The 14,099-nt window shown below is 35.9% G+C and overlaps 1 protein-coding gene across 1 annotated transcript in view; it reads left to right on the top strand.

Moving 5' to 3' along the window:
- The first annotated feature begins 2,140 nt into the window (after window positions 1-2,140).
- The window catches only part of LOC121368436 (structural maintenance of chromosomes protein 1A-like), a 40,060-nt gene continuing 28,101 nt past the window's right edge, over window positions 2,141-14,099 (top strand). Inside the window, exons 1-7 of the mRNA XM_041493166.1 lie at window positions 2,141-2,378; window positions 7,025-7,101; window positions 8,755-8,901; window positions 9,947-10,095; window positions 11,590-11,758; window positions 12,560-12,772; window positions 13,458-13,543. Of these exons, the coding sequence (XP_041349100.1) occupies window positions 2,267-2,378; window positions 7,025-7,101; window positions 8,755-8,901; window positions 9,947-10,095; window positions 11,590-11,758; window positions 12,560-12,772; window positions 13,458-13,543 (953 nt within the window). The 5' untranslated portion in view covers window positions 2,141-2,266. The remainder of the gene's footprint in view (window positions 2,379-7,024; window positions 7,102-8,754; window positions 8,902-9,946; window positions 10,096-11,589; window positions 11,759-12,559; window positions 12,773-13,457; window positions 13,544-14,099) is intronic.

The following is a 14,099-nucleotide window of genomic DNA, read 5'->3' as shown; positions in this document are numbered from 1 at the left end:
ATAATTTTGCCAAATTGAACAGATAATTAATATATTGGTTAATGCATGTTGTGTTTAAAATCACTGTAAGACACAAGTGGCATGAAGGTAGTGTTGCGAATCGGTTGGAATTTCATCATATGAGCAATTAAAGGTAGGGTCAACTCAAACAAGAGCCTTATGTGTTGGAAAGATGCATACCCGGACCACCAACACATACTGACACTTTTAACAAATGAAAAACGCGTAATTTTAGAGTTAATAAAAAAACCATGATTATTCCTGCTAACTGGGGGAAGCCATTTTGTTTAATTTTTGTTGACGTCCGGTGGTATAGCTTGGGGCGAAGTGACGTCAGCTCCGTCCATCTCCTCTATACACAGTGTAAACAAACGCTCTAATTTACGACAAGACACTGCGCTTTCATCAACCTGACTTGTAAAACAACATAAATGACTTGATTGTATAATAAACTATTTAACTAAATATATTTCAATTTGCATCAATAGAACGAAATGAAGTTATAGTATTTTTCTTTTTTAAAAAATCCAAAGAAAAAATGCATATTATTAGGCCTATTGGTAGGGTACATTCGAGCAAAACCGACCACTCACCATACCCAAGTGATACTTTTCTTTTCTTTGGGACGACGTAATTGGTCAGTTTTGTGATAAGTCTACTTAATCAAGGGTTTTACAGAATTACTTACAGTAATAACGCAGGGCGGCTGGTAATGTCCATTACCAATAGAGGGGTATCCGTGCGGTTATAACACAATACCCTGTGATCTTAATAAAAGAGGCACGTCTTTTTAGTGTTTCTAGACACAGTGTCTGGGGACCGTCTAAATATACACCTGCCAATTAGGAACCACAGGTACAGGCCACGGAAAGAAAAGACCAATCAACCAAGAAAACATTCCGATTATTGTTTCAGTACATGGGTTAATTTATGTACAAAACATAATACAGTTATTTCAACGCTTTGACAATGGTGGTTTATTTTGTATTGAAAAATAATATATAATTGTTACTGGCTTACTGGGATGGCTATTATTACAGAACATTGCGATGCATTCGCAAAAATCAGGTATGTTTTGTTTCTTCAGTTCGAAGACTAATTCCTGACGTGACACGTTAGGTATTACGTAACCACCAGCTCGCCAGAGGGCGTATCCACTAGGATGTACAAAATGGCTACACCCGTTATATATAATAGCCGTCACATTTAACCGTTTTATTAATTAACTATAAGATTATACTTGTTGATATTAAGCAATAATGTGCATTATATATCGTTGGATATGCATACCAGGCCAAATGCCTTAATTGCCCCCTCCTAGTATCTCTCATCTGCAGTAGGCGATAGGCACAGTGCTTATCAGAGCAGCAACCAAGCTACCAAAGGGGCCGGGTGCTAAGGGGCGGATCCAAGGGGTGCTTTTTAAATGTCCATTGGGTTGTCATTTCACGACTTGGTTCATTTGCCTGCCATTTCCCCCTTAGTGCCCCCTCCAATATTAGTAACATTTGAGCTTTCCAACACTGTGTATTCACGTCATTAGGCCCGCTCATGTTGTAGAGTCGTGAATCCACTACTGGGACATTCTCTAAATGACCAAAAAACTACACGGGCTAAGCTTTTTTTTTTTGGTCTTATTTTTAAAAAACAAATTGAAAAAAAAAGTAATTGTGAATTAATGTGTTACCTTATTTTCGCAAATATTTTTGTGATATTGTACATTATTATAATATGTAACAAATGATTATGTAATGTAAAACTACAAGTGGGACAAACACTGTTTAATTTGACTACTATTCAATTTTTTTTAGAACCCAGTTAATAACTGTCTTTGAAAAAGACATGACAATATGCTTGAACCTTACTTAAAATAGACATTGTAATAAAGGTGATACATTGATAGAGGAACAACAGTGTTTGTATTTGTATAGTGCAGTACAGCACCATCTCCCCCCCCCCCCCCACCAAAAAAAATAAAAAAATAAAAGAAGATGAAGAAGAAGAAGAAAGGTGGTTGTTGCCAAATTGGCTTTGAATCGAACCAAATATGTACTCGCTCCTTAGTCTAGCTTTATGTTTAAATACGGACACAAGGCTAGAAACGATCGGGTACTTCCGCTTAAAAGCAGCGACATCTATCCCCGCTAAAAATTTTAATTTTTTGTGTTTGCGGGTAATTTTTAGGTTTGTTTGTAAACAAAACCGAATATCACGTGCATTTATTATGCATTAGATGTAATACAAACAGACCATTCTTATTTCCAAAATGCCTGGCTACCTAAAGTATATTGATGTGGACAATTTTAAGTCTTACAAAGGAAAGCAGCGTCTTGGTCCTTTCAAAAAGTTTACAGCCATCATTGGACCAAATGGATCAGGTATATTTTTATGTTAATACAATATTTATCAAAGTACCATCTTTTATATAAGGAGTTAACATACCTGACGATGAAAAAAATGACCGTAGCAAAAACATTCTGTGGGGAAAAGGGGTTTAGGGAAAACGGCCCCGTCACGGCCGTGACCGTGTCAAAACGACCCCAAGCAAAAACGGAACCAAATTGCAATTGGACACGGGACCTTTCGTTGGGTAAAACGGCACCAAAATCTATAGACAAAATGGTGCATGAGTTCGACCCGTACCCCCCCTTTCAGTGGTTTGCGTAGTTTTAGGTATAGGGGTAGGGTTAATCTTTAGAGCCTTTCATATAGGATAATCATAATAGAGGGGTATGGGTCGAACTATTTGCCAAAATGGAACCTAGTGTATTTTAAAATGTGGCTAAAACGGAACAAGAATACTTCAAGGAACACAATGTATAAAGAGTGTATGTGAGGGAAAAGGTTGATAGAGGTGTAACAGCAATACACTATAGTGTCGTATCGCGATACGATAGAATATGAATCCATGACGTTTCGCCCCCGATCAGTTCGCCCCCAGTTTGACCTGTTCGCCCCCAAGACGATTTGCCCCCAACTGTTTGCCTGTTCGCTCCCAAATATTTGTCAGTTCGCCCCCAATTAGTTGTTACTTTTAAACAATTATTGTACTGTTTCTTTAGAGGATATTAAAGTGTTCGTGTGTGTGTGTGTTTCTTTTCTTAGAGGGGAGGGGTTGTTGTCCTTTCACAATTTGGACTGATCATGAGAATTGTAATACGGGGTTATATTTTTTTCAGATGTAATTAAACGTAGGGTGCTGAATAAGTGTAGACACCCGACATTTTTTCACAAATTCACAAACCACATCATCAACATTTATTAAAACATCCATTCCTGCCAGATATGATCTGTTTTAAGAAGAAAGAAATAAAACAATGGTTAATCAGCTACATAACCTTGATGAATATTATGCATATTCGGCTAACACCTAAGAGGGCTTTGAACAGCAGTTCGATATGGCCTCTTCTGGTGAGCATTATTCTAACTGAGGGATTATTGCGGGGGTTCTTTTGGCCACTAATTAGTAACCATGAACATAAAAAAAGATGATCAACTTCTAAAAACACTATGACTGATTACAGTTAACAGGTTAACGCGTGATAATGGCCATAAAAGTGCGTACGACCTGTCTAGCCTGGCCTGTCATGGACGGAGGAGCCGGCCAATGCCGACTCTTGTGCCCATGACAGGCGTGCGCTACAACAGCTTGTTCTGAATGTGTGCGTAAAACCCTATGACCGTACCTGCCTAGCCTGGCATTCATATTCAACACAGAACAAACACGTATGGATATATCAGAACAGAACTTTATTACACTCAGGCCGTTTCATGACCAATAAAAAAAATTCATGACTTTCCAGGCCAGGAACATGACCCGAACTGAATGGGGGCGAACTGGTACCTTTGTAGGGGCGAACTGGTTATGCACGTGGGGGCGAACTGGCGGGGGGGGTGGGGGGGGGGGGCGCGAGGGGGCGAAACGTGCATGTTGTAATAAGTTTTGAAATATATGAGAAAATTGTACAAACATAAGCTTAAATTTTTATTTTGTTTAAATAGAAAGAAGTGTTTTATTTAACGACGCACTCAACACATTTTATTTACGGTTATATGGCATCAGACATATGGTTAAGGACCACACAGATTTTGAGAGGAAACCCGCTGTCGCCACTACATGGGCTACTCTTCCGATTAGCAGCAAGGGATCTTTTATTTGCACTTCCCACAGGCAAGATAGCACAAACCATGGCCTTTGTTGAACCAGTTAGGGATCACTGGTCGGTGCAAGCGGTTTACACCTACCCATTGAGCCTTGCGGAGCACTCACTCAGGGTTTGGAGTCGGTATCTGGATTAAAAATCCCATGCCTCGACTGGGATCCGAACCCAGTACCTACCAGCCTGTAGACCGATGGCCTGCCACGACGCCACCGAGGCCGGTTTGTTTAAAAAGAGCGCATCGATTAATTAGTCAAACATTTGCAAAAACTATATATTATTTCACTTATATCGTCACTGATGTTTGACATCCAATAGCCGATGATTAATAAATCAATGTGCTCTGTTGGTGTCGTTAGTATCGTCACTGGGGCGAGTTGGTACGGTGCAAGTTGGATTTGGGGTTGAGTTTCAAATGATGACAGGAAGCACTTTTTGATGGAATGAACTAGTTTTTAAAAGTATCTCAGGGATGGAATGCATGTTCAGACCCGACATAACACAATGCATCAATCTTTGAACTGTTAGGTCCTATATTAAAAAAAATAATAAAAGCTTCTGTTTTCGCCAAAACATTGGGGTGCTGTTATAACCAAATTGGTTGAGTTTTTGCCAACAAAAATGGTTCCGTTTTGGTAGTGGTGCCGCTTTAGCCTGATCCCAAAATAGGTCTCCACAGCATTTTTCATGCCCATGGTAATTTAAAGAGTAACAGGTTGAAAATGGTTACATTGCCCTATATATTGCTGGTATTCAAAACTTGTGGCACAATATTTTAACTGTTTTTCAACCGAAATAGTGCAACAAATGGACACACAAACCAAAAATGTATAACCTACCTTACTCACTAAATCCCGATTGAAGTACGAGCATCATTATTAACAATAAATCTTACCACAACAACCTTCAAAAAGTTCCCCGCCATTTCCAATTTGCTAAATAGAGGGAAGCAACTCTCCCTGCACATTATGAAAAGTATTGACTTAATGTGCTCTCCTGCACTAGTTTCGCCCTTATTAATAATTTACCCGAGTAGTTTCGACCAGGGTCGATTCGTACCGTCATCTGAGTCATTTTGCCCTAATTTTATTGATAAACAATAATAAAATGTTATAATTTAGTTTATTTCCATTAATTTAATTTAATGGGTAGTATGTTTGACATTTTCAATCAACTTAATATAAGAAGACTACAAAGAAAGAAAGAAAGAAATGTTTTATTTATCAACACATTTTATTTACGGCTACATGGCGTCAGACATATGGTTAAGGACCACACAGATATTGAGGGAGGAAACCCGCTTTCGCCACTTCATGGGCTACTCTTTTCGATTAGCAGCAAGGGATCTTTTATGTGCACCATCCCATAGACAGAATGCACATACCACAGCCTTTGATGTACCAGTCATGGTGCACTGGCTGGAGCGAGAAATAGCCCTATGGACCCACCGATGGGGATCGATCCCAAACCGACCGCGCATCAAGCGAGTGCTTTACCACTGGGCTACGTCTCGCCCCAAGAAGACTATAAATACATAAAGCTATATTATACTGCACCAGACGGAGCAGAAAACGTCCGCAAGACTAGTTTATGCACTTCACGGTCACATAGTTTGTGAACATTAGCGAAACGTTTGCTGGTTGACCTTGTTCAATGATCACGTGATTGCACATACTGCTGAGTCCATGATATGGTCTTCTGCAGTGTATTGTAGCCTCTTGGGTTGTTGTTGATGGAAGTTGTAATGCAAATAAATTTTAAAAGAAAACTTCCTAGAAATATGGGTGGTTTTACACTTATATGACATGGTCAGTAAAACAATTCTATGGGACAAGGAAGGATACATATATACAACATGGAACTTATGGGAAGGGCACAGTGGCAAAGCAGGTAAGGCACTGCAGCCATTTTTCGTGTCGTCGATGCCGTAAAATTGTTTTTGGAATAACGGCAAGTGTGGAGGGCAACTACAGCAATTACTGTTGGTGCCGTGGGGAAATTCGAACCCTGTCTTTTTCTATAATCTTTTTATTAATTATAAAAATGTATCCATTGATTTCCAAGATTTTAGTATTCGTAATTTTACCATCGTAACCATGCGTACCATGCATATTTACCACATCAAGAGTTTCTGACTGTACATTGTATATTTTCGTACTTTTATAAAATGTCGATAAATAATTTTGGAAACTACACAATTGAGTACTATAACCTTTTTTTGCATTTAATAATTTAACTATAACTTTAAAAAAATTTTTAATAACTTTTCATAGTGAAATTCAAGCACTTTTTCAAGATAACCTTTAATAAGGTACAGTAGTTTTTATTGTGATGAATCAAAGTTGTGGTTTCATGCACATTTGACTCGCGTTCCCGAGTCATTAAGGGCCTTGAAGTATAGGAACCCTGTTGATGTTTTGGTATTGTATGCTTAGCTACACATACAGGAATATGTAGTGTTGGAAATCACTTGGAATTTCATCATCTGTATAATCAGTTGGCAGATCAACCGATTAACTTCAACTACACAGTCAGTTAGAATTACATATGAAGATAAGGATTTGAATTATAAGGACATGTACATGTCATTTGTACCTTACAAATGGCTAAGTTTCTCTTTATTTTTTTTTTTTTTTTTTTTTTTTTTTTTACAATTTTGTACCTAGCATATTTACATCAATTCTGTCATCTAAACTGGAGGAGCAGTTACAGTTAATCTGTTTCCACACAATCAATTCTGGATTTTTATAATCGATCATCACATGGTAAAGCCAAACCAATCAATTTTTTAAATTATATAATTGATTATTGGAACATCACTAATAATATGTTTACATATGTATACATTGTGTGTATATTTTCAGGTAAATCTAACTTGATGGATGCTATCAGCTTTGTCTTAGGAGAGAAGACGTCTAATCTTAGAGTTAAAAGATTAGGGGTAAGTAGTTTTCAGTTCTATTTATTTAGGATTATTAAAGGGAAGTAACACAACTATATTAATATTACAGTGGGGTTTTTTTGTTGATGATTCTTTTGTTTAACCAATATTTATTTTATTAATAAATGAAGTGTGTTGGTAAACGGACTGTAGACCAAGATATTGATGCCTACAGTGTTTTCGCTGCTCCATTTAAGCAGGTTGGCCTGCCCCGCTATTCCACTTTGTCACCCAACTTTCATATTTTGCCCCCTCCCCCTTTTGTTTTTCTGCACCCCTCTTTATTTTCGTGGTGGGACGTAGCCCAATGGTACAGCGTTCACTTGATGCACGGTTGGTCTGGAATTGATCCCCGTCGGTGGGCCCATTGGGCTATTTCTCATTCCAGCCAGTGCACCACGACTGGTACATCAAAGGCTGTGGTATGTGCTATCCTGTCTGTGGGATGGTGCATATAAAAGGTCCCTTGTTGCTAATCGAAAAGAGTAGCCCATGAAGTGGCGACAGTGGGTTTCCTCCCTCAATATCTATTATCTGTGTGGTCCTTAATCATATGTCCAACATCATATAACCGTAAATTAGATGTGTTGAGTGCGTCGTTAAATAAAACATTTCCTTCCTTCCCTCTTTTTTTCCTGCATTCTACTATACTTTACAACACCCAGCTCCGATATTTCCAAATGCACACTTTTTTCACACACTAAAAAATTGATCAGTCTGCACACTGGACTTACAACAGTTAACGTAATGTAATTTAACAGTATTTTTTAAAAACCTCTGTTGTGTCCCATACCAGTATCCATTTGTATGTTTGATACACACAATAAAAGTTATATTTTATTTGAACAATGAAAACATTTGATTTTTATTGTTTCGGCTATCTCCGACTGGAAAAAAACACTTATTTGGTGCCAAATTGTCACATGATCAGATCTTTTGTGTCCACTCTTGTCTGATATTTTGTCCTCAGTTGCAGATTTAATTCAGGGCTAGCTCTGGGTCAGCAGAAAAGTTTGCCAAATTATCTATTATTAGTGTAATAAACTTGGAAAAATTGCAAAACACAGTTATTTTGTCTCAGAAATTCAATTATTACATAAAATTATTTCGCCAAATTAAAATGAAATTCACTAGTTGTTTTTAAAATTCACAATTGCTGAATTTGGTGAGTGCCATAGCTAGCCCAGTAATTGGTTGTAAATGATCATTTGTTTATTCGGCAATTCTTTATAAAATATTAAAAACATGGGTTTTGGGGGGGGGGGGGGGGGGGGGGGCGATATAGATATACCGGTAACCACTTATAAAAACAAGAGAAATGGTATACGTTGAGCATTAAAATCATTTATCTTGGGTGCCAAATAATATATACATCTCCATTTCAACTAACGGTACATAAAGGATGAGTCGGCTTATACTTCGCACCAACGTTTTGGTCCCAGGTACTGAGGAGGAAAATAAGTGGTCGAGAGGGGTGTCACGTGGCTGCCCTCCTTTAAATTTCACCCAGCGAAAACAACTTGCAGAAGCTATTTTGAAGGATTTAAATTTTAAAAACTTGTCATCTACATAATTGTATTGCAGTGGTGCAATGCTGTAATTTTCTGGTCATAGCAGCAAGGATTTAAATTATGTTTCTTGATATATCTACAGGATTTGATTCATGGAGCACCCATTGGACGTCCAGCTGCAAATAAGGCACTAGTTACAGCTGTGTACACTGACTCCGATAGTGAAAAGGAGATTAACTTCACTCGGATTATTCAAGGCAACTCATCAGATCACAAGATCAATGGAACGGTCAGTTTTAAAGAGATCTATCTGAATAAAGGAAGTATAGTCAATCTGTAACTCTGGTGATAAGAACTACACCAGTGAAAATCGTGTAAACCAGACACCCATGGTACCCGGTAAAAAGTCTGGTTAAAGGCTATCCATTTTAGAAAGTTTTGTACTGTTATTTAGAAAGAAACCACGAAAAAGGTTCAGTTTTGAGTGGCTTCACTGTAGTTGTCTCTCATAAGTACCATTTTACTTTTTTTTTCTTTTCTTTTTTGGTTGAATTCTGGTGTACATATATGTTTATTCAAATCACTGACTCTAATTTCTGAGGTACATATGTGTACATACCTTTTGTTTTTTGTTTCACATAGAATATTAATAATTAGCTAGAACAAACACTAGATTAAAAGTTCAATTTTGTTTTGTTTAACAACACCACTAGAGCACATTGATTTATTAATCGTCGGCTATTGTCTGACCAAAACCATGTTCAGTTTGCCAAAATTAACAAGTTGAATAAAAAGTTATAAGTAATGTGTAAGAATGTTGTGATAGCCAAACACATTTCACATTGCCTAATAACTTGACTCAGCAGCAGCAAATTTAAGAAAAACTTTACTAATGTGTTCAAATCAGAAATCTTTGGCTGTTGTTACAAGATCCATCCATAGTGAGATGGACTAACCATATATAAGGGCAGGACATAGCCCAGTGGTAAAGCGCTCACTTGATGCGCGGTCAGACTAGGATCGAGATTGATCCCTGTTGGTGGGCCCATTGGATTATTTCTCGTTCCAGCCAGTGCACCATGACTAGTATATCAAAGGCTGTGGTACGTGCAGTCCTGTCTGTTGGATGGTGCATATAAAAAATCACTCTCTATTAACGAAAAAATTTAATGGGTTTACTCTCTAAGACTATATGTAAAAAAAAATTACCAAACGTTTGACATCCAATGACTGATGATTAATAAATCAGTGTGCTCTATTCGTGTTATTAAACAAAACAAACTTTTAACGACATAGAACCACACATTTGTTTGACTATGCTTTTGTTCTTACAGTCTGTTTCGGCAGCTCAGTACGCAGCAGAGTTGGCCAAGATCGGTGTTCTGGTCAAGTCGAAAAACTTCCTTGTCTTTCAAGGTACAGTGGAGAGTATTGCAATGAAGAATGCCAAAGAGAGGACTGCAATGTTTGAGGAGATTAGCAAGTATGATATCTTAATCCAGTCGGTATTTGTTTCTGCGTGTATACGGTTTCAAATTTCCTGGGATATTTCTTTAAAAGAAAGTAAATCTCCATTATAGAATCATGGATTTTAACCAGCATTATAAATGGGCAGTCAGTTTGTTAATTCGTAAACTGGCCCAATACAAACTGTTTTGTTTTAACAGTCTCTTACATTCATTAAAACAGATCATGTATTTTTTGTAGTTTTCAATAGATATAACATAATTATTTTTATTACAATTCATTGAGTACAAGACATGAAAAAATATATCTGTAAAACCTATAATCTGGATTGATTGGTTGCATATTGATTGATTTATGTTTGTTTATTTGTGAATATTTGCAAATATCTATTCAAGTACACTCATGTCACCTTAGTCTGCGCGGCACAAAAGTCTGCGCACGTTAATGACGTTACATTACGTCTCGAAATAAGTGTCGGAGTATGTTTGTAAACAAACAAACAACGTTAATTTAATTCACAAAACCGTTGTTAAAACAACACATCTTGATTGTGAATATATGTATAAAACTGGTCGATAACACTTTTATTGAAAAAAACTCTGAATTAATGCACTAAAAGTATACTGTTGCTGGCCTCGATCAACGTGTTTTTCTATCACCTGTCAACACGTGTCTGTCAACGTTGTAATGATCAACCTTCAACCTTGCATATTAACTTACATAAATTTACATAGAAGCTTCAATACATACCTTATTGTAATTTATGAATCCATAAATCAAATGAATGTCTTATTTAATCTGTTAACGTAAACATCCAAGCATACTTTGAATTTCCCTCCGAGTGACACAATGCAAAATGGCTGCACACAGACTTTGAAGATTGCACTGACAGCATGGCCTATTTTAGCTATAGTCTGTTTCAAAATTATCATTGATTGTCCTATATGTCTAACGAACACTATTTGTGCTCATTTACACAGTTAATAATAGAAATTGTTTGTTGAATAATGATCAAATATTTTTACATTGGCTTTTTTTAATATTGTCATTTTGTGTTGTCCAAACTAAGGAGCATGGAACACCATTTATATTTATCTCATTTGCACAATCTAAATGTTTCTGAAACAGACTATAACAGGAAGTGTTTGTTATTTAGAACTTATAAAAAGTCGGATCCATTGTTTGTTGCTGTTTTATGTAAACATTAGCGACAGAAGTGGTTGTTTTGATGTTTGCTGCGCAGACTTATGTGCCGTCATGCAGGCCAGTAAATGCAGGGGGGTCCCACTAAAAATGCGCTCATTACTTGAGTTTGAAAAACATTAAAATTAAAATAACTTTAGTTGTAACACGTTTATTGTTCCATTGTACTGTGGCGGTGAAACAAATATTTTTAAAGAAATATTTTAACTTTAAAATATAACACAGATGCTTAGGTGCGCTGACTTAGGTGCCACCAGTGTACATGTGCAGTTTACTTTTATTAATCCATTTAATATTTTAAATTCAGATCTGGGGAGCTAAAATCTGAGTATGATCAAGCAAAAGCCGATATGTTGAAGGCAGAAGAAGACACCCAATTTAATTACCACAAAAAGAAAGGAATTGCTGCTGAAAAGAAAGAAGCAAAGATGGAGAAAGATGAAGCTGAACGTTATCAAAGACTGCAAGAAGAACTAGTAAGAGTGTTATTTAAAAAATAAAACGTTTGGTAATGAGTAGAAAATACTCTTCAGTTCAGATCAGATTAGTGACAAACTTCATTTTTAGTCTTTAACCTTCACACTACTGGATTACGTTTTGACAAAAACGATGTTGAGAGGGTACAAGTTTATAACTTTTACTAACATATTTTCACTTAAATGTTTTATAAATGCATAAAATAAAGCTCATATTTGAATCGGTAAGTATTATTTTTGTGGGTTTTTCTCAATTTTATGATATTTTAGATCAGTTAATGTTGATTAAATGTAGGTACGTTTACTTACAGGCATTTGTGGCCAGATGTCCAGTATTTATGTCCATTAAATTCCCAAAAACTGTTTTTCTGACCAGAATTTTAAAAAAAACCCAACACTACAATTCATATCCCAATTTGGGGTAATAGTTTTGTAGTTGAATGATTTGATTTTGTGAAGAGTTTACATCCTTAACGGTTTCATTTTTCTCACATATTTTTTAATTTGAGTGTTAATCTACTCTTTCTCACAAAATTTCACTCGTGAATTACGATAGAATAATTACTGGAAATTAGTAATGTTTTTTCTTTTCTAAGTAATTTCCAGTTCTTGGACCATAATAATGTGTGTGTGTGTGTGTGGAGAAAACTGATAACCGATTGGGTCTGTTGTGTCCAGTATTTTATTTACAGAGATGACATTTGGTATGATTATAGAGCATAACTTTTAAGAGAGAGAAAGATCATGAATGATAATTTATACATAAATATATATTTACAAAATGTACATGTTATGATGTAGGCTGAGAAGGAGGTAGAATTGCAGCTGTTTCGTCTGTATCACAATGAGCGAGATATTGATGAGATTTCTGAAGAACTAACAACCAAGCAAAACCAACTGGATAAGGAAATCCGCAAGCGAGACCGAATTGAGGACGAAGTAAAAGACAAGAAGAAAGAGCAGGGCAAACTTTCCCGAGAACTCACAAAAATTGAGCAGCACATCAAAGAATCGGTTTGTACTTTTTATCATGAAAATGGCACATACTTTCAGTTTTATATGGAATAGCTGTATGTCAGCAGGTTACTTATTGCAGAAGAAGCAGGTAATAAATCAATATAGGGCAGCTCTGTTAAGCCTTTTTTGTTAAAATGTTTACCTAGTTATCTATAAAATTTAATGTAATTGGTAAAATGTAGAAGTTACAGAAGTCAATTAAATTGTTGGTTGCTAGCTTACTTGGAGAAAAATTAATTTGTGTAGGAATAATCTATCTGTCTATAATTTATTCGCCACTGATTGTTGTGGTCATAATTTTTAATAATTATTGTGAATTGGCAAAACGAACAATTTAGTGGTACTTTCTAGTATTTAGTATTTCTGAACATGTCTGTTACATCTATAATTTGAATGATAATTATTATGACTGTATGGTTTCCTTCATGGTTTACTAGTTTATAAAAAAAATCAGACACCACCTAAGCACATTCTAACATGGAAAATAATGTGTACATGTAAATGTTGCAACTTGGGAGTTGGACGCTAAATTAATACACATGCATTTTTTTCCCCCCAATTTACAGTAAATATGATGGTAAACGAGAATATTTTCTATGGTTTTATTATTCATTTATCGAATGAATTAAAAATGTTATGAAAGTTCTGTTTTGTCATACAGCGTTCATATTGGTTTTTTCAGGAAGTGGAATTAAACAAGAAAAGACCTCAGTACATCAAAGCTAAGGAGAAGACTGCTCATATGATCAAGAAGTTGGATTGTGCTAAGTACGTAGATTTGTAAAACAATAGCATTTTATACGGTAATCATATGTTTCCATGATGCCTCTGCATTTTGACTTATTCATCATTTATTTATGTTTTGTTTTTGTAACTATTTAGACATTCTCAGGTTGACAACCATAGTTGTGGCTTTATATAAAATAAATATAAGATTTCATAAATTGTACAAATACAATATTTTTTTTCAGTTAGATGCATTAGTAACCTTCAAACAAAACATTTGCAATAGAATTTGGAATTGAAAAGTTTTCAGTATTCTGAAAATGGAAATGTTATGTTCTCAGTATTTATTGTAGGGAGATGCAAAGTGACGTCATTCAAATGTTTTCCCACAGTAGAAAAAACAACAAATGGTCTAATTACTTTCACCCGTCAAAATAGTTCTGAGTTCCATATTGAATAGGCAATGCCGATTACAGTATGCTTTGGCGGCATTTCACTGAATATTTATTATTTGAAATGTATTTTAAACCGTTTCTTAATACATGTACATGGTTTTCCAAATCATATATCCCAGGTATCTATGTTAATATACTTTATG

Source organism: Gigantopelta aegis, chromosome 3, assembly GCF_016097555.1.
Source record: "Gigantopelta aegis isolate Gae_Host chromosome 3, Gae_host_genome, whole genome shotgun sequence".
Lineage (NCBI taxonomy): Eukaryota > Metazoa > Mollusca > Gastropoda > Neomphalida > Peltospiridae > Gigantopelta > Gigantopelta aegis.
Note: the sequence above shows the minus strand (reverse complement) of the source record. Positions and strands in the feature narration are given on the sequence as shown.